Below are 20,798 nucleotides of genomic sequence, written 5' to 3'. Positions count from 1 at the left end.
TTGGTCCTCACTATGGAGAGTTCTAATCAGATTGCCAAGGCATATCTGTTTAACCAGGTGAAAAGTTGTGAAGAATCTTGTAAAAACTTAGAAAAATGGAAGAAGAGTAGAAGAAATCAGGTGTTAGTGAGTTGCAAAGTCACTAGAAAACTGCTGGAACAAGCTTAAAGAATTTCCCAAGTTTAGGTTTTAGAGAGAGAATTCGATGTTGTGAAGGTTGGAAATGAAGGAAGTGGGTTGGTATTTATAGACTGACAACAAGTTTGGGACGACTGGGTTTCGGGCGAGTGGGGAATTTGGGACGAGAGGATCCTCTCGTGCGAGAGGGACCTGTCCCTTTGTTCGCGATTCATATTTGTGTAATTAAGCGTATTTTGTCAGTTTTAATCGTTTTAAATGTGTAAGCTTAAAGCATGATTGAAGTGTATAAAATAATGAATGAATTTGTATGTATAATAAGTATGAGGTTGTGTAAAAATGTATTTAAACGATCGATTGAACTAGTAACAAGTATGCATAAAATATGAATTTCATTATGATCAAAGTTTCAAATTGCAGAATTGAGAGTGGATTATGAATATGATATGAAGGCAAGTTTCAAAAGATCGGAATACAAGTAATCTTTCTAATTGAGGAAAGTTCCAAGAAGCGAGGCGTTACATATAGAAACACATTGTTATAATTACAACATTAAGGGATTTTACATTTGTTTATATCTTTAAATTACTCAATCAGTATTCGTCACCTATCCAACTAGGTGGCTGTGGTCATATTACTATTGGCTAACTCTTTGTCCAATAGTAACGCTGGATTAGTAGTGTATACAAAACCCCACATACCGGCAGTAATTTCAGAATACAAAAGCTTAATCACTATAAGTGTAACTGAAAAACATTTAGGGTTTTGAAAGCATTTGATAAAAGAGAATGACTTACATTGCAGATTTAGGGTTTCAGTAATAGCCTTCTGGTCAAAGTCTTGGGGTTCCTAATCTTCTTAACCTAATAAAAGCCATACCTAGGGGACACATGTCCACCTACTAGGGCCTCAATTTTTTATTTTCCCGCCAATTCTATAATCCCTTCATTCCCTGAGGTGAACCCGTACGCGGGATCCGAATCACTGATTCGGGTCAATAATATTCATTCCATATATAAAGCACATAATTCATTCACCTTTCAACCTAGGGTTTATGTCTTTTATCGTACGTTTCTCTCATCTCCATCCCTAAATTGCCTCCTGGATCTTCAACATGAAGGTTCAATTCCGATTTCTTTCTTGATCATCTTGATTTTCTGATTTTGTATTGCTGAATGTTGATTATATTTCTTTCTTTTTTTTGAGTGTTTTGCGTTCGTTCGTAATCTAGGGTTTCTCCATCTTCAATCATACATATGTTCTAATAATCAAATGTCTTCATCACAAAGGTACGATGTACGAATCCCTTCTATATCTATAAACATTTTTTATTATTGATTATATTTATTTTTCTTTGGATTTCAAACATAGTACCACATTTGCAGATCCGTCATGGTTTCTCCACTAGCCATCAATAAGTTAAAGGAAAATTCTAAATCTCGAAACTTTGAAGCAAAATTTGCATCTGATTTTTTTGAAAAATCACCCCGGCTAAATAACTTTTCTGATTGTTGTTGTTATATTCTTTAATTTTGTCATTAATCCCTTTTAAGATTCTGAGTAATTTCTGATAATTGCTTCGGATTTGTGATTCTTAGGCATGTTGTTCTTCCTCGGGAAGTTGTGAAGGTATTTATAAAGACTCGGCTTCTATCCTAAGTATATTGAGAAAAGCTACTTTCTTTATTTTAACTTGAAAGTTAGATTTTAAACTAACTTATGTGATGTTTTTTGATAGGTGTGTTGTTCCTGGCGTTAATCAACTTAGAGAGCTTTTGTAGCATCCTGGCTCTTTCACTGCCAAGCATTGTTTCATAATAAAGATTAGAGGTAACTTAATGGGTTGGTTGGTCAACGGTTCAAAACCATTAGTTTTATACCGTTTCAAATGGTTTAGCTAGGATTGACCTGAAATACCTTTAGTTATCTGTTATTATAAACCGTTAGTGTCTAAATGACATTTAAAAATAAATTATTGCATAAAATATCAATGTATTTTCCTTTTGTCAGTGTTAGCCAACATTTGAGTCACCAAAAGATGGCTTTATGTCCCATTTGGGTGTACATATAAGATGATAAATCAATATCGATTATTACCATTTGTTACGAAAGAATACTAATCATAGAGGCATGGTTCTACCATTCCAGCCACTTTTATGGCATTTAACAATATAAATTATTACATTGATGTCCTTCTGGTGTGTAACTTTCCTTTATGTTTCTCAATTTAATCATTTATTTAATATAGGGCTGATATAATATGATTATATATTTAGGAACTGAAGCAAAAGATGTTGAGGAAGATAAACTAAAATTATTGATGAATGTTACTGGAACATTTAGGCCTGGTGTGATTAATGCATTAGTGGGAAGACCACCTTAAGGGATGTGTAAGGTATCAACAAATTGGAGTAACAGAGGAAGCATTTATATTTTTTTGATATCCGAAGTCACAAGAGGTATGTATGAAGTTTTTTTTAATTCACGATTTGTGACACTTTTATGGTAATTCTGCATTTGTGTTCTGCATCTTTCTTCGGTTGTTCTGCGTTTGTGTATCTGACGTATATATTATATATTTTTTTGTATATAGGTTCAACTCTTTCGATACATATGCTCAATTGAACGAACCAACTGATTTGCTTTTCACCGCAAATATTGTTGCTGACCCGTATCATCCATGTTGTTGTTGATGAACTAAATGGGGCACACATCTATTAGGATATAGGGTGTGGTCATGACCATCATGACCGTCCACCTCAGTGCCATGTCACCCACCTCTAATCTAAAATTCAAAACCACTACCCTAAGGGTGTGGTCATGGCCCCCACACCCTTTAGCCTTAACTAACCACATACTTATGCTCATTCCATTGTCATAGACTGATAAGATATGCAACTTCATTCACGCGTGCACGCTCAAGCACTGTGCGGGGATACATGATGGGTAATACTAGCAATCTTGCCGGTAAACTTGCTGGTATGTTAAAGTAATCTGACCAATTACAGGTCACCTTTTGTCATGTTTTGAAGTGGCCAAATCTGATGTGGTGACAAGAGTTCTCATTAGTACATATTAAACAGTAGAATGATGAAAAAAAAATGATGGTTACAAAAGTTGAAAAATCTAGATCCCTAAACAATGGTTTGCTAAAACTAAGTTGCAAAAACACTTTAATTAGTAGGTACATGACTAATAAGGTTTATTTTTTGAATTGTTTTTTAGATGCTTGAAGGTGAGTCGCCGTTATCGAATCTTGATGCTTATGAAGCAGGAAAATGTGTGGCGGAAGGACACAAACCTATATTGATGGTCAAACAAGGTTTGTGAATCGATTACTCATGTTATTGATTACTTTTATTTTACTTTATTTTTCAACATATTTCAATTTATTACTAAAAAACAATTGTTAATATATTTTGTCACGATAGGTAAAGTGTTGTTGGATGGCATGATATCATTGAAGTCGAACATATTTCGATATAAGGTGATTGTTTTTTCAGTTGGTCAAAAACGAATTCGAGCTTATTGGTTACGAAGCTCCAACAAGTAGAAGTATTAGTGTAATAGGTTTTCAATTTATATTTCAAACCAGAAAAACGTATTTTCTTCGTTTAATTATCTTTTCGGTTATTTGAGATCTATAGTACGATGCTTTCTTTCTATTTTAATGTTCAATTCAGATTTCCATAATAAGTCCATGCGTACGGTTTCTTTATGATCATTTTAAACGTATTATTTTCTAAAAATAAAAAAAACATATCCATTATCAACATCGCAAAATTCGCGGGAATTATCACTAGTTAAGCATATAGTGCAACACGTATTAGTGTATTAACCGAATTCAACTTTAACGATAATCACTAGATCAAAACCACAACGTATATGACAAAGTATAGCCGTATACAGGCAGCACTTATACATCTGTTGCTTTAGTTTCAGATCGATCGGATAGGGAATCGTACCAGTGATTTGAGTTAGCACGCTGATTACGGGGCAAAGTTTTAGAGCTTCGTGTACAATAGCAGTATAATGAGTGAGAAAGAAAAGCGTTTGAACGAGTCTGCATGTCCAAAATCACGTCCCTTTTATAGCTGATCTTTGACCTCGTCACGTCGTGCAACCGGATTCAAGCTACACCTTCTCATAGCACGAAGAGGTTAGGCTAGGGCATATGTGGCATGAGTCACCACGTAGACATGTCACGTGGCTGCCACGTGGTGCCATGTGTCAGCTGGCGGTCAAAGGAGGGTCGCGTAACGTGACCGTATTACCATATAACCGTCGCCTAGCGCGACGTGACCTAGAACAGGGTTTCTCATTTTTTGTGTTGGTTTCCATCGTATTCTTTTGGAGTCTCGGTTAAGATTTGTTATGGCCCTTTCGAGGGTTATTATACTCTGTAAGCCTGTAATCGTTGCTATTTGGAGCATGGCTGAGAATGGTTTGAGTCCAGGAGTTCCAGAGACTTAGGTTGATCCTGTGTATTGGCTAGACAGTTGGAAGAAAGTATACATCCACACCATTAATCCAATTACAGGACCTGAAATGTGGCCTCCTTCAATGTGCCCAACCAAATTGACTCCTCTTAAACATCATAAGAAGGTTGGAAGGCCTAAGAAGAAACGAAAGAGGTCTCAATTGGAAGTTGAAGCCGGCTTAACAAGGGGGGGGGGGAAGCTTACAAGAAAAGGATGCACCACAAAATGCAGCAAATGCAATGATCTCGTCCACAACAATCGCAGTTGCAAGGGTCAAGGTGGTATATAGTCTGCTTAGATGTCAACTATGTTGTTGTTGCTTTGTGTTTAAACAATTATGATGTGTTGTTTGTTACTTTATTATGGTTGTGTTTGAACTATTAGGATGCATGTCGTCGAACAATTACTTAGATGGTTAAGTAGCCAAATTTTGGGACAACTGTTATTGTATGGAAGGTTATATACCATCTATTATCAGTTTGGTTTATGTCAATTGTTCACATAACGCGTGTACGTTAACAAAACCTTACATTCTTACTAAACATAACATAAGTTCGACTACAACAACATAATACACTAATCTTACCACATCACAGAGTAAACTACCAACTAAACACAGACTTATTCAGAAACAAAATTCGACATAGTGATGGGGCCAATTTCCTATGACAATCTTCTCTCGAAGAAGGTCTGAATCATTCTCTTCAAGAGAATATGGGTTGTGCGAAACACATGACCAATCCTCTTTTTCTGATTCCTAGTCATAATCCTCATCTGGGTTGGGGGTGAAACCAAGTTCTTCCACAAAATCCTCGCCTTTTTTTAAGTGGCTTTGCTTCACCTTCTTTGTGTTTGCATTCTCAATCTATTTGACCGGTTCATGACTCACTTCAACACGGGAAGATGAATCTCCTTCATTCACATGATTTAAGCTTTGTTTCCATACCACCTCTATTTCCCTAGAAGCTCAGTTTTACCGGTCCACAGTTTTACCTTCAGCAACATCCAGTAATTATGATTCAACCTCTGTATCCACACAAGCTACCTGGTCTTTCTTATCTATTACCCTGTTTTGGTGTTAGGAGAAAGGAAGTAAACGTTTTTTACCTCACTTTTCCATTTTCACTACTGCTAGCTGTTGAAATCACAACAGAATATAAAGAGTTGTATTTGTAGAACCAAATTCAAAAAGTTACCGTTTCATTGATATAACCAGCCGTTGAGAAACATAGATAGTTGCAGTGCTAAGTCAGAGTAACAGTAAAAGGCACAAATACATCACCAAATCACTACACAGATTAGAAACAACAACCATGAAAAACATAACACAAACTTGAGTCTTTGAACTTCAACCCCCTTCTCAGCAATTTCCTTTGCCTTCAATCTCATCAATTCTGCATTCTCACTATTTGTGCTAAACACGGATGGTATAAGCCTCTCACATCTGGGACATGAAATTGGAGGCTCAATCAACCGAAGCAACCCATACCCATAGTCTGCAAATGTTTCAACTCAATATATGACATTGTTTATTTAAGCATCGGGTCGAAATGATGATGAAGAAACTAGCAACACTTACACAGCATATAAATCTTCTCACTGGATTAGCTTCGGTCCAAGATGTTCTAATTTAAGTAGCGGCACCACATGAGCATACTGCATTGGAATGACTAGTCGTATTGCTAGTCCACGAGGAAGCGACTGCCATTTTAGGGGAACTTGAGGATGATGGTGGGTTCTCTTAGTTGTAGAGCTTATAAAAGAAAACCCAACTTTTTTGACTTGCAGTTTTAGTCCCTAAGGGGCACTAAGGTCATTTAACATAAATGCCAACGTTAAACTAACAGACATTTTTCCCAGGGACTTGATTGCTAGTAATCGACAACCACAGTGACCAGACTATTGATTTTTTTCAAAATGAGGGTTGAACCTGTGATTGGGTGTAAACCCCAGGGACTGAAACTGTACTTTACTCCCATTTTAAAAATAGATGAAACTAGTTACTATGGATATTGGCTTTTGTGATGCTAGTTATATTATATTGATCTCAAATCCTAGCATTACCATGCGTTTCATACTCATGTTGTACGTGCATTTCTTTTCCACTTCTTCCAATTTACATATGTATTAAAAGCTTGCATGTTCATATTTTGCCCCAGTATTGGTTGCGTGAACTTATATCATATGTTTAACTGGATGCATAAATGTCTTGTTTACATGCGATTATTACTAAACTATGTATTAATATGAGGATTTACCATTCAGAACTCAATGCATCATCATTTTAAGTAAGGAACAATAGATTAAGCATCCATAAGAGAAACAAACTTTAGTTAATTATAATTACACATGAATGTCTAATTGATGGATTTGAAATATTATCCCTTTCTCTTCTAACTATGTGCAGTCAACCTTACTTATAGTAAAATACTAAGTTTTTAATACAATTTCTTTGTACAATTAATTATACTTATATAAAGAAAACATCGAATAAACTGAATTTAGGGATTGCAAACAATGCTAGAGCCTAACTAGTGCTCGGTAGAGAATGTAAGACCTGACTAAACATTGCATAAAATTTATGTTCAAAAGAGATTTCATTAAGCAAGTAACTACGATTTGATACAAAGTACATGTCCTTAAGTTTACAAATATAAACTACTAAAACGCGGAAGCAACAGGGATTTAAATTGTGTTTGGTTCTTGATTCAGCTTGATCATCATCCGGAGCTTTAACTTAGACTTTACCTATCAAAATATTTTCATTTTCAAACGATTAATAATCACTTAAACTGAACAAAACGTTAAAAACATGAAACGAAATAGTTTCGCTGATCAAATTGCAGCAGCTTCCAATAGTAGCCTACGCGTGGGGAGTAGCCTACTCCTCGGAGCCCCTAAAATTCCCCAAAACTTGTTTAAAATTCGTTTTTGATCATCCGGATCTCATTCAATCCCTGTTTAAGATCCTTACGACTCCCAATAGATAAAATTAGAGTTTTCAAAGGTCAAACCTTAATATCCCCTTATTACCCTACGATTTGACGTTTTAACCAAATCGACCCGTTTGGGACTTTTTGTTACTTAACTTAAGTGTTCCATTCTTCAACAAAGTTTCTCATTCTTATTCCCCAACCATAATCAAAATCATGGTTGGTAATTAAAGGACAACACCTTGGCCTCTACAACCCCGCTGGTTGTTTATACCTCGTTTTTAGTTTTTCGTCATCTAGTTTATGGCCTCAATGAATCATAAACGGCCCGTTTGATTTGCTCTTATGAATACTATCACTTATGAGCATCAACCACTACTTTTAAATCATTTTCAACATAAATTTTCAACGTTGATAACTAAGTAAAATAAAAAACGTAACAATAAGCTACGTACCTTAAAGCTTCCCCTTCGAACGTATGTCTGCCCCGACTTGACCTCCTAAATCTTCACTCGAGTTGCCTAAAGATTACAACCCAATTGTCATTAGAACCTCATGGGTCATATCCATGTCATGTAAACATGCCAAACAATCAAGCATAGGGTTCTCATCAATGAGTTTAATTCATTATCAACAACAAATTCTCATCTAGGCATTTTGTCTTACACCTTATGAGCATAAATTTTAAGCTAGTTATATTAGCTTCATTAGCAACTTCTAACCATGGAACTTCAACTCAACAAGTACCTTCATTATAAGCATATTAGCACCTAAATTCCAGTTTATTATGTGTTGACACACAATTTGACTATCTTGATTTCATGGATTCTAATTTCTCATCAAAACCCATTTCCTCATTGCAACGCCTCCCTTTTTGGAACTTTCCTTATTTAGAAAGTTTGTTTGTATTTCTATCTAAGGAAACTTGTAATCCTTTGTATTCGTCTTTCATTTTCAATTATTGTATTTCGAGACTTGAATCATAATAAAACTCGATCTTTTTATACATTTTATTATACATAATTCACAAAAACTTGTTATACATTCAATATACGTGCAAACTTGATACAATTGTACGCAAACTCATACTTGTTTATAAATGAAAAATTCATTTACACATTCATTTATTCATACATTACACTTATGCATTGCACTTACACGTTTAAAACACTCAAAACCGACAAAACTCGCGAAGAACGACAAACTTGCATCTTCGTGCAAAAGGGCTAACTCTTTTGTGCAAAGGGCTCCCCTTCCACACGAAAGGACCCCATTCGCCCGAAATCCCAATCGTTCCAAACTCATTCGCAGCCTATAAATACGTACCTCCACCCTCATTTATCACCTTCCACAACTCCAAAATTCTCTCTAGCATACTGAACTCGAACATTTCAGTTGAACACTTTCGAGCAACAATCTAAGTGAGTCTACAACTCACAAACATTTTAATTCCTACTATTCTTCTACTTTTTACTATCTTTTCTACGTTTCTTTGATCTTAACACTTGGTTTCTCAGATTTGCCTTAGCAATCTGACAACAACACTCAAATATTGGGACCAAGCTAAAGATTAAGTTCTAACTATCAAAATTTTATAAAAAAAAACCTTCTGTTATTTAATTTGACGGAATTACAAACCCACTGAGCTCACAAGCTAAGTCTATAGCTGTGGATTAGTGTTAAGGTCGTTTTCAGCCAAGAAAGTGAATGGTTCAAACAAAACCAAACTGTTTTCACCCCGAAACAGAGCCTATCGCATGAAGGGAATCACCCTCCATGCGACTGGACCACCCACTCGCACGAAAGGTGTTATTTCCTCCCCGTTTTGACATTTTCTAAGTGTTGAATGTTAATCAGATCCACATTTTCAATATGAATGAGTCTGCGATAATAGTGTGTGAACCGTGGAAGCCTTGGCTTCCAATCTAGTTCCACCCCTCACTTGAACTTGTAAAACGAACACCCAAGCAATAAATATAACTTGACTTTTAGTGCAGAATAAAAATATTAAAACACAATAATCATTGTACTTGCCTTAGTACCGAACGGTGAGAACTGATATCCTAAATATCTCGACCCTGATTACACAAAACATATAGCAGTCGATATCTCCACAACAAAAGAAAAAAATTAATATGTTACAAATATCTCTACCGATTGAAACAACACAATAAAGCTGAAAACAGACCTCAAGCTCTGCTTCAAGCTCCTCACCTTGGTTTAAAAAAGCGGGAAATGCACAAAAGCGACGAGGTCTAAAACAGAGGCGCAAAGCGCAAAAGCGGTGAGCTTTTCGTATGCAAGGCGCAAAGTGATTATATAAATTATTTTATATATCCCACAGGTTTTTAGCATCCCTACCTTTGATTTAGTTAAAATTAAGCTTTAAATATGTTTTAAAATGAAAAAAAAAACAGAACTGTATAGCATAAAAAGCCTATTGTACAACACTCAGCTGCACAGAAACACCCCGTGTACAAAAGGCGCGCGCCTCACCTGCGCCTCAGGTCAAATTTTAGGCTAAAAAGTGCGCCTCACCTGTGCCTTTTGTACACCCTGCGCCTTATGTCACACAAAGCAATTTGGTTTGCGCCTTAGGTCGCCTTGCGCCTAGGCGCGCCTAAGGCGCGCTTTTTTAAACCAAGATCCTCACGCTCTTGACAAGTCGCAAAAGGCATAACATCTTTGAAGTTCCTATCTCCACCACTCTTTGAATCTATGGTCGCTCCAACTTGAGGTAATATCATACTCAACACTCATAAAGTCAGCCCCCTGTTTCTGCCAATCGGTTGCTGATCCCTTCTGATAACCGCCGGCTGGAATTAAAGCATTTTGAGGCTCAATTTGAGAATTCCTAACACTGGCATTTGAAGAATAGTAAAAAAGATAGAAGGAGTCTACCTCTTAGCAATAACATACAAGTATATCCTATTCTGGTTGTGATCTACTTTCTTTAGTTTCACCTCTGATGTAAAACATCCTTCTCAGCAAAATAATCTTATATAATTAAATGTAATTCATTAACGGTATTCTATAAAATGTAGGAGAAAAGACAATGAAATACCTTTAATTTCCGCCTAGATCTTCATCTCCCTAAGTGTTAGAATGATCTTGAATCCTTGAACCCTTTGATCAACATTTGGTCCCAAATTAATTTTCTTCTTGATCTACAAAAAAGACTAAACATAAGAAATAGTGAAAGGAATAAAGCACCAAATAAAACTCAACAACATATCATCTGTTTATTCTTTCATATTTCAGAGTCTAATACGATCGGATTAACTACAATTAGTAACAATAAGTATGTATAAACCTAATGTATACCGAGTAAAAATTCAGAAGCACACAATTTAAACCCTAATTCTGTAAAAAGAATTGTTGGTATCTGTTGAGTAACGTAGCATAAAGAAGTAATGACGAACATCAAAAACGAAACCCTAGGATGGGAGACAGGGTACCATACCTTACGTGTGGAATGTGAAAAGATTGAACATCCATACCTGAACCAGTTCGATTGGTGTAAATGGAGAATGATGGAACATATTGTATAGGCTTGAAGGGAACGACAAATTGAAGCGATTGAAGTTAGGGTTCTAAGACATAAAAACTCAGTTGAAACACAAATATGAATGAGAGAACATATGAACTTAACCGTAAGTAAAACAGAAGATCGGAGACAAAAGTACCAACACTGATTCGACTAACAGTTTGAAGATTCAATGTATTGATGATGGATGAAACTGTTCTTGGTTTAGACTATTACGACGTGATTGAATGAGGGATTATGAAAATTAGGGTTGTTTAGTTGCTTATATATTCGGGTAAAAAAAAAAAAAACGGGTTTGATAACCCACGTGGTATCCATAGAAAAATAACAATGATCCACCATTTTCCTGCCAAAAATTCACAATGGTTGCACCATTAGAGTATAAGTGTCCCAAATCTTATTTAATTATTATAGATATAGATAAAATTGACATAACCATTTTTGACACCAAAATGTTACCCACTCAACACTTGCATGATACATCAATGGATGGACCACTTCAACTTTTCCTAACCCTCACCTTCAACCCATCCTTCATCCTCATCGTCAACGACAACACATGCTCCGGCACCTTCTTTTCCACCACCTCCAACTCCACCTCAAACACCTCCATAATCGTCGCCGCCACCAGCTTCATTTGCGTATACGCCATTTCTTTCCCTAAACACACTCTTGCACCACCATGAAACACCGGATATTTAAACGGATTTTCCGGCCTATACACCACCGTTCCACCACCATTCTTCTCTTCCAACCACCTCTCCGGCCTAAATTCGTTGCAATCCGTCCCCCAAACACTCTCCATCCGTCCCATTGCATATGTATGATATGTAACAAACCACCCTTCCCCAACAAACGTCCCGTCTGGCCACACGTCCGGTTTCAGGCATGCTTTTGTGTCCACTGGAACCGGTGGGAACAGCCGCATTGCCTCTGATATCGCGGCATGTAGGTAATGCATCTGTCTAAGGTCGTCGAACACGTAAGACTTCTGGTCACTTTTGCTAAGGCGGAGTGTTTTCAGTTCCTCCAGTATTTTCAGTTTTACTTCTGGATGTGAAGATAATATCCAGAAGAACCATGTGAGGGCGGACGACGTCGTATCACGGCCTGCTAGTATGAAACTTGTGACTATGTCCCTCAGAAACTCTGGGGAGTACTCGGATATGTTCGTGAACCGGGATAACAGATCAGCGTTGGGTTCTTTCCCGCTTTCTGTTATTCGCGATTGTATAATGTCATCTGCGAATTTATGAACAGTAGCGATTGATTTTTGTAGCTTTGATTCGGAACCGAAATTCAACAGTTTTTTGATCTTGTAGAGTCCTGAAAACATGTTGATAGTATTGTTATACTTTGTATTTTCAATAACAAAGAAAAAATTGGACTCGGGGTACCACCTCACTCGGACCGAACCAGTAACTTTGTTATTAGGAAAATTTTGGACCAAACCGGTAACTTTGTTTTTACGTTTAACAGTTTGGTTTTACAGTTTAGAAAGAAAACATTTTCTATATTTTTTAGTAAATTTAGAAAAATATAAAAACTGTTTGTGAATATAGCATATATACATAAGTTTATATTCATAAAATAAAAAATAAACAAATAATAAATGTTGATTTTAACTTTCAAACTGTAAACAAACCATAAATCTTCAAACAACTAAACCGAATTGGGCCATACGTATTTCAGACCGGTTTAGGCGGTTCGGTTGGTTTCAAGCAGTTCATGAACATAAGCGACCACAAATGAGATTATACTAGATAAGTTTATTTGCTTACAAACCTGGTAAAATATACATAAATCTTCCGAAACTAAACGTTGCAGCTTCTTCAAAAGCTTTCAAGAACTCACTACCGGAAGTTCCATCTCCGGCGAGACAACCGGGGTCGAAATTGAAGGCCACTTTACATATATTATCAAAAGAGTACCTTTCAAGAAGATCTTGAAGATCAACAACCTTGTTCAAAGCCGCAGCCCTTTCAAGAACCGGCACGAACCGTGTTTGTAGCTCTACCGCGGCGGTTTCCATCACAAAGTTCCGGAGGGACCGCTTGTTGAACTCGTAACTGGCGGTTTTTCGCTGCGCCCGCCACGTTTCGCCATCGGAGTTGAAGATGCCACGGCCCAAGAAGTCTTCAAGGTTAGAAATAAACCGGGTTCCTTTATAATTAGAGAATACATTGTTAGGATTGAATATTAGTAATCAACTATATATACTACTGGCTTATTTCTCGTGCGACACATGGGTGTAACAAATACAATTTGTATAAACTTTAAAGGTATTTAAATTTAAATAGCCAAGATACATGAAAGTTACTAGAATTAAGGCACAAACTTTGTGAGAATATAAATGTACTAAGAAAATATACAAAGAAGTCATAAATTTGTAAATATTGTTTGGTAAACGGTGTTGCTCGTGTTCTATTTTGTAGATCATACGTAACAGATTTCGAAAAGTTTAATGATGTTATCTTCTCAGATTTTGTTGTTTTAGGTATCATATAAGCATTGTCCGGAGTACAAACTGCAAGAAATAGATTGATATATATATATATATATATATAGGGGAAGGTTTTATACAGAATACTAAATATTGCGAGAACACGCAGAACAAACAAAATGAATCACTCATTTTTTCAATTCAAAAAAACCTAAAAAGTGAATGAAAATGTTATAAATGTAAGATTTATTGTTTCTCACAGTAGAATTTAAAACAAAATATGAAAAATCTTCAGTTTTTAAATAACCTACACACATGTAGGTTATGTGTAGGCTAAATTACCTACATGTATGTAGACTATGTGTAAGGAAAAATATATGATTTTTTTGTGTATATATAATACACATATGAATGTAATAAACATAAAATTTAAGAAATATGAACCTAAAATCCAAAAATTTAGTGATTTAGAGTTGTTCTTTTTGTTCTCGCAATAATTAGTGTTCTGTAATGATTCTTATCCTATATATATATATATATATATATATATATATATATATATATATTGAAAACTTAAAGTTAAAAATACATTAATAACGTATACATGTATAAGGTAATATATACTATACCATCTGAAATATTAGATAGAAAGTTCTTTCCTCATCACCTATAAAAAATTAGTCATATGTTGTATTTTTTTTTATTTTACACGTATTGCATTATATAATAAAAATAAAGCTCGTGGATAAAAAAAAAAAAAGAAACTGACATTTTTATGTATCGGCATTGGTAGCTTTTTTAGAAGAACAACGAATTTGAGCGGTTGATCTTTTTTATATTTCTGTTTATAATGAGAATGTAAAACAATACATTGTATTATCATTCATATAACTACCTAGCAGCTCAGGTGGTTTTAAAGATTATTTATATTAATATAATACATCAATAAATGTTGTTATGACAAAGATTGATTGATACCAATTAACAAAAACAATGTTGCAACTCTTCATTTTCATTAACTTCATCAAAATACAAGAGAAATTCATATTCATTATGATATTTCTTTAATATTCATTTGTTTAATAAATAGTCAACAGGAATAATATCTATTAATACCATATAAATTCAGGACCGATATTCGTTGCCAAATGCTAATCCCTACAATATAATAACCTAATATTCATATATTCACACGCTACACCATATATTAATTTAGTAATAAGATAAATAATTGAGTTAATTGCCCGGATGGTCCCTGTGGTTTCACGTTTTTTCACGTTTAGTCCCCAACTTTTGAAAATAGCAGGTATGCTCCCTATGGTTGTTATTTTGTTACTCGGATAGTCCCCTGAGTAGATGTGAGTTAGTTTGGAAATAGCAGGTATGCTCCCTATGGTTTGTCATTTTGTTACTCGGATAGTCCCCGGAGTAAATGTCAGGGGACTATTCGAGTAACAAAATGACAAACCATAGGGAGCATACCTGCTATTTCCAAAAGGTGGGGACTAAACGTGAAAAAACATGAAACCACAGGAACCATCCGGGCAATTAACTCTAAATAATTACATTAATGATAAATAGCGCACAAGTTAGATTTATTTATTTTGGAAATACAAATTACCAATAATATATAGGATAAATAAACTATAAACTATAAATTAAATACAAATATATCATATAAAGAGGAAGTCAAATACGAATGAATTTTTTCGATAAATGCCTCTCATCAATTGTTAATTAAAGATAATATTATTTGTAAAACTAATAAATTAAATCTATTCCTTATTATTATTATTATTATTATTATTATTATTATTATTATTATTATTATTATTATTATTATTATTATTATTATTATCTATTTGTAACATAAATGGGCGTTAGTTGGTTGTACCTCATGCTTAAAATGTGTTTTGTGGATATTATTTATTTATTTATATACTATTAATTTGAAACATTTGTGTGCATGTTTTGTTGTAAGTTGTGCTTAAATACTTATACCTTAATCAAATATCGGTTGTTAGTTGTGCTTAAGTGGTTGTACCATAATCAAATAATAATGGTTTCATTACCTTACCAAATTCAATATGTTTTATATGCATGTATGGTTGTAAATTTTGCTTAAGTGGTTGTACGCTAATCAAATAATAGTTTCATTATCTTACCATACTCAATCGGTTTGATCCATTCAAAGTTGTGTTGTTTTATTTGTAAATTATTATTATTTATAATAATCTAATTAATTTAGCCAAAATCTTGTATAAATATAATTTGCAACATATTGATACAATGGTTGTTGTAATATATGCATTATGGTTTGTATAGTAGTAATGATATATATTATATATAGATTACGATGAACCTGCAAACGGGAAAAAATAGACGCGGGTTCATCGTAACGCGCGAGTCCTAGATCAACTTAGTTATTTTATTATATGTTTTACGTTTCGGTTTAATTTCTTCGCATTAACACCACAACTTCAAGTGTCGGTGGTCGTTGACAGTAGTGTGGCATTAATGCTCGCCTCCGCCGCAACGCGGGAGGTGTTTAATACTAGTTATTATTATTATTGTGATTATTATATAATATAATATTATCATATTTACTTGAAATTTTAAAAACTTAGTAGGAATCAGTAAGAAAAATACATTTTAGGTGGATAAACCCTTTAGATATCACCTTATAGAGTGACATATGTCCTTTATTTAATTTTCTTATTGTTTAGTATTTTTTTATTATACAGCATATATAAGTATAAGTATATAGATATATATAGATACATTATCATTTTAGCGACCATCAATAATAGTTCTTACGTAACTGGGTCTATTATATATGCTTATCTTACGTGGAATTCAAATGTTGAACTCTTATTTTAAATGTGATATACTAAATACATTAAATTTTACCGAAACAACCCCATAAATTTCATATAAAAGAAATCATTAATTTCATTCAAATTTATAAACTCAAGCTTCATGAGCTAATCAATTTATATATATTGACCTCTATATTACACAGGTTGAATAAATATTTATTTTTAACTATTAATTTTAAATAAAACATGCTATATTAATGTTAAAATCTATACGTCATCAAAAGTCGACACGTAATATCAAACATTTAATATGAGATAGAGACGGGAAAATCAATTTTTAGGTGACTTTCAAAGCTAATACACGGCCTTCATTATTTTTAATTTTTAGACATAGATATTTTTACTCTGCATATCTCTAAAATGTGTGTTAATATTTGTATCTTTAATACGACGTTGAAATTAGTTTAATACCTTGTTGGTACCCAGATTGCGCACATTTTTTGGTGCATAAGTTAGTGTTAATATTTGTATCTTTAATACTTAAATTGTTAGGTTAGATAATATATATTAAAAATAAAGAAGTACATTTTACACCAAAAGTAAAAGTAAAAATAAAAAATGAAAAAAATAGAGTTAGGCTCAAAAACTTAATTTTGGACGATTTTTTTTTTGTCAATCAATACATAACTAAGATCCTTGATGATTTGAGATCATAGTAATTCCTAGGATTTGGAATTTAAAATTTAGGAATAGAATATTGATTTTTATAAAAAAGCAATATTATCCTGAATTTGAAATTTAACTTTATCAATAGTCGATTTTCCATAATAACTACTATTTTAGATGGGAAAAAATAATTGAGATCTTCTTTAGAGTGACATATGTCCTCAAATGGTTTACTTTATTATATAGTATAGATATAAATTCAAAGGATATCTAATTAAAAAATATTTCTTAACTATAGTCCTCCATTGAATATTATTAATCAACTATATATAGTATACAAAGGATATCTAATTAAAAAAAAATTCTTAGCTATAGTCGTAATATAATAATAAACCCTAGCAATATATTCTCTAATACCTTTCGGGTAGTTCTCAAAGTTGGTCTTGAGCATATGTTCGATGTTTGTCGGGTTGGCGGTTATGACGCCATTGACTTTTCCGGGTCGGCTGAAGACAGCCGTGTTCGTTGGACATTGAGAGAGGACTTGGGTGCTCCAGTCGAGAAACCGGTGGCGGTTTAGGAGGAATTCGGGTAGGGTTCCGAATATTGGATAGTGTTTGAAACCCGATTGAGGGGTGGATTTGGAGTTTGTTGGATTGAAGAGGAAGAAGAATGAGTAGATGAGGAGAAAGAAAAATAAGATTAAAAGGAAAGATGTCATCTCCATGCTTACGATGGATGTTGTAGGAGAAGTGTTCGTTTTACTTTATATAAGTATATAGTTTGTCATAGATGATTCACACGTACAACCATTTGTATCTACAATTTAGCAATCTAATCAACTTAGTTGTGAAATTCAAATTGGAATACTGTTTGGTTTAGCAATCTAATCAACTTAATTAGTTGTAGAATTCAAAATGGAATAGTGTTCGGTTGGGAACCAATTAAAATTAGAACTAATCTCCTAATATTAATGTATTTTAAGATTACTTTAGCCTGCTAGAGGCTAAAGAAATGTTTAACTTTCCAATAGAGTTGGCGAACACTACAAAAATAAATTTCACGTGGTGATTTTATTCGCAGCTAATATAAATTTCACATGGCGAATATTATAAGAAAGTGTTATAGTAAACACACGGGACCATTCACATTGAAATCCCCGTCTTCATCTATATAATTTAATTAAAAAACACATATGTCCTATAATTTGTTCGTATTTTAAAATCTCCACACATTCAATTCATATCATATCTATCTCTATTCCATAATGTAATATTTTATTCTTCTTTTTATTATAACTTTTTTAATTCCACTCACAAAAAAATTATATGAAATAGATACATGAAGTGAATAGTAATTTCTATGCATCTATAAGAAGCATTCATATTGTATTTGGAAAAAGCTCTTGTATCTTTATATTTTATAGTGAAATTGAGAAAACCATTGCCTCGATAAACAATTCTTTAAAACTAAACCTTGTCTATATATAGGGGCAGGATTTAGGGAAAACGCATAAAAGTGTGAAAAAGGTGGGAACGCCCCTCATTCATTGGATCAAAACAATATCTATGGACTAGATTGGTGTGATAACGTTTTCGTAAATAACATCAACTTTATTACGTGGACACGCTTCATTAAGGGTAAAAAAGTCTTTAGACTTCTCTAGGCAAAACGCCAAACTCATGAGTAAAACGCCATTAAATTTCCGCCCTAAACTACAAAGCACACATCATCCTCATCTAAACGCCCATTAATATAAAATTCCAAACCTTTCAATCGAGGAAACACCTTCGTCTGAGAAAAGACAATGAGAAACCAATTCAGAAAAACGTCATTATAATAGAAATTTTTTCCTTATAACATTATCAATTACAACGCCATTAATTGAGTAGTAAACAAGACCTAATAAACAAATAATTGAAAACGCCATAATAGAAACGCCATAATGAAAACACCATTAGTTGATTAATTAACAAATATGATGAATTAACAATATAAATGAAGCGTGTTAATCAAAAGGCCATGAGTTGAATAATTAACAAATATGATGAATTAACAATATTAATGAAGCGTGTTAATCAAAAGGCCATGAGTTGAATAATTAACAATAGGAATAATTAACAAATATAACATGATAATGAAAACGTCATAGTTAACAAAACTGATGTTTATAAATTAACAAATAGTAAGAACTCATGTTTACAAATATTATTAAAAGATATTCAAAACTAATCAGGTGTAAATCGCCATTGATCATAAACAATAAGCATATATTAGTTCACAAACGACAATTAACATTAATAATGAAAACTCCAATTATCAATTCTTACTAATTGTTAAACAAACAATTAAAACGCCAAAATATTGGATACATGAAGAACGACATTGAAACATACAACGCATTGTGAAATATTAATTTGAAGAAAAAAACCGACAACGAAACAAGCATAAAGAACAAAACGCCATATCTGTTGTATATGTGTTGCATGATTCGCTGGAACAAATATTTTAACGTCATCAAATATTACTTTGTTGAACGAAATCCACGTTAGACGACATAGATCTTGGAAAGGAGGTAACTGCTAATAGGAATTTTTTGAAGTTTTATTTGTTGTGAATCCCAAACAAGATCCGGATCACAGTGGTTTGATTGTTATCACCCAAACACCTATTGATTAGGTGTTTGAATGTTTAAAAATAAAGAAAAATCAAAGATGAAGAAGAAGATTCTTGTTTGGATCAAAACAACAAGTGTTATTTTAGTAATCCCAAATGATAGAATCAATAGAAGCACCTGGATATCGGATTTAGCTCAGTAATCAACAAGAAAACACAACACAAGAGATTTCACCAAAACAAATTCAAGAACCTTGGCTCGGGTTTCATTGAAGATCATATATACAGTTACAGACCAGCCAGCATATTTAAAAAATACGTTGGCATCTTAAATACGCCGCCTCAGGGTTTCAACTATCAAACAATTACATTTTGACCCCCTTAACTTTCTAGAACATAATAAACTCCAATAAAACAATCCATAACCAAATAAAACAAGTACCAACGATCTCAAACGCTCTAACATTTGAAACAGATTTATAACGCGATTTATGGAGGGAAACGTGCACAATTACAAAAGTACCCCTGAAAATCGTTTAGTGCCCCTGCCACGTGTTGGGTCACGATCCGTTCTCACTGTTTTCAAACTTGCAGCCGTTTTCTCCTGATCCAGATTATATATATATATATATATGTGTGTGTGTGTGTGTGTGTATGGTAGTGTTCATGTGAGAACCATTAGAACTGGTGTGAACACAACTAAAACAAACTCAAAACAAACAATAAATCCCTCACCCCACCACCACCCAATAACCTAAACACATACCTCCCACCCCCCCCCCAAAAAAAAAACTATATCGTACCAAACCCCCCCCCCCCTAAAACCTAACTTTTTATAAAAAAGAAAATTATAATCAAAGTGTTGCGATTTTTAATGAAAATTTAGAAAAAAAATGCTGTCTGTTTTAAGCTTGTTTAAGTGGTTTTAACTGTGTTCACACTGGTTCTCACGGTTCTCACAATAAATAGTGATTCCTAAATGATCTTCGCAATATATATATATATATATATATATATATATATATATAGGGGAGCACTAAAATGAAAACCACCTCCAGTTGTAAGAACCACGAGAACCACTCTCAACCAATCAGATTATGCCAACTAAAAGGGTATTTTGGTCTTTTACCCCAAATGTCAAATCCCCCCCTCTCT

At 33.9% G+C, this 20,798-nt stretch overlaps 1 protein-coding gene and 2 long non-coding RNA genes across 20 annotated transcripts; 1 reads left to right on the top strand and 2 right to left on the bottom strand.

Annotated features, from left to right (window-relative positions):
* The first annotated feature begins 1,188 nt into the window (after window positions 1-1,188).
* LOC110939800 lies at window positions 1,189-5,112 on the top strand. 9 transcript variants are annotated; one of them, XR_002592512.2, is made up of 9 exons: window positions 1,189-1,258; window positions 1,345-1,427; window positions 1,737-1,767; window positions 1,877-1,968; window positions 2,415-2,597; window positions 2,732-3,117; window positions 3,364-3,460; window positions 3,570-3,625; window positions 4,075-5,112. It is a non-coding gene; the product is annotated as an uncharacterized LOC110939800 (long non-coding RNA). The 9 variants fall into 9 exon arrangements; XR_004861462.1 differs by having other exon boundaries at window positions 1,345-1,434; XR_004861458.1 differs by having other exon boundaries at window positions 1,193-1,258; window positions 1,370-1,427.
* A 2,085-nt stretch (window positions 5,113-7,197) lies between these two features.
* LOC118479908 lies at window positions 7,198-8,075 on the bottom strand. Its single transcript, XR_004861456.1, has 2 exons — window positions 8,008-8,075; window positions 7,198-7,367 (listed from the first exon to the last, which is right to left on the bottom strand). It is a non-coding gene; the product is annotated as an uncharacterized LOC118479908 (long non-coding RNA).
* Window positions 8,076-9,523: 1,448 nt separating this feature from the next.
* Window positions 9,524-17,754, bottom strand: LOC110939801 (cytochrome P450 94A2-like). 10 transcript variants are annotated; one of them, XM_035974790.1, is made up of 6 exons: window positions 17,445-17,754; window positions 12,885-13,262; window positions 11,016-12,425; window positions 10,617-10,719; window positions 10,454-10,532; window positions 9,524-10,368 (listed from the first exon to the last, which is right to left on the bottom strand). In XM_035974790.1, exons 1-3 carry the CDS (start codon window positions 17,752-17,754, stop codon window positions 11,599-11,601), a joined length of 1,515 nt encoding a protein of 504 aa, XP_035830683.1. In that variant the 3' UTR covers window positions 9,524-10,368; window positions 10,454-10,532; window positions 10,617-10,719; window positions 11,016-11,598. The 10 variants fall into 10 exon arrangements, with proteins under 10 accessions (XP_035830683.1, XP_035830685.1, XP_035830681.1 ...); XM_035974792.1 differs by having other exon boundaries at window positions 10,454-10,517; XM_035974788.1 differs by having other exon boundaries at window positions 11,053-12,425.
* Between the last annotated feature and the right edge of the window lie 3,044 nt (window positions 17,755-20,798).

The sequence above is a fragment of the Helianthus annuus genome, chromosome 6 (assembly GCF_002127325.2).
Source record: "Helianthus annuus cultivar XRQ/B chromosome 6, HanXRQr2.0-SUNRISE, whole genome shotgun sequence".
NCBI classification, from domain to species: domain Eukaryota; kingdom Viridiplantae; phylum Streptophyta; class Magnoliopsida; order Asterales; family Asteraceae; genus Helianthus; species Helianthus annuus.
This window is presented reverse-complemented; position numbering and strand designations above follow the sequence as displayed.

Excerpts from the sequence above, each read along its gene's own strand:
- LOC110939801 (XM_035974789.1), bottom strand. The coding sequence starts at position 17,754 with ATGGAGATGACATCTTTCCTTTTAATCTTATTTTTCTTTCTCCTCATC. Across the intron at positions 13,263-17,444 it reads CTTTGAGAACTACCCGAAAG|GAACCCGGTTTATTTCTAAC; the intron begins GTATTAGAGAAT and ends CTAATTATAAAG. Across the intron at positions 12,426-12,884 it reads ATTTATGTATATTTTACCAG|GACTCTACAAGATCAAAAAA; the intron begins GTTTGTAAGCAA and ends ACATGTTTTCAG.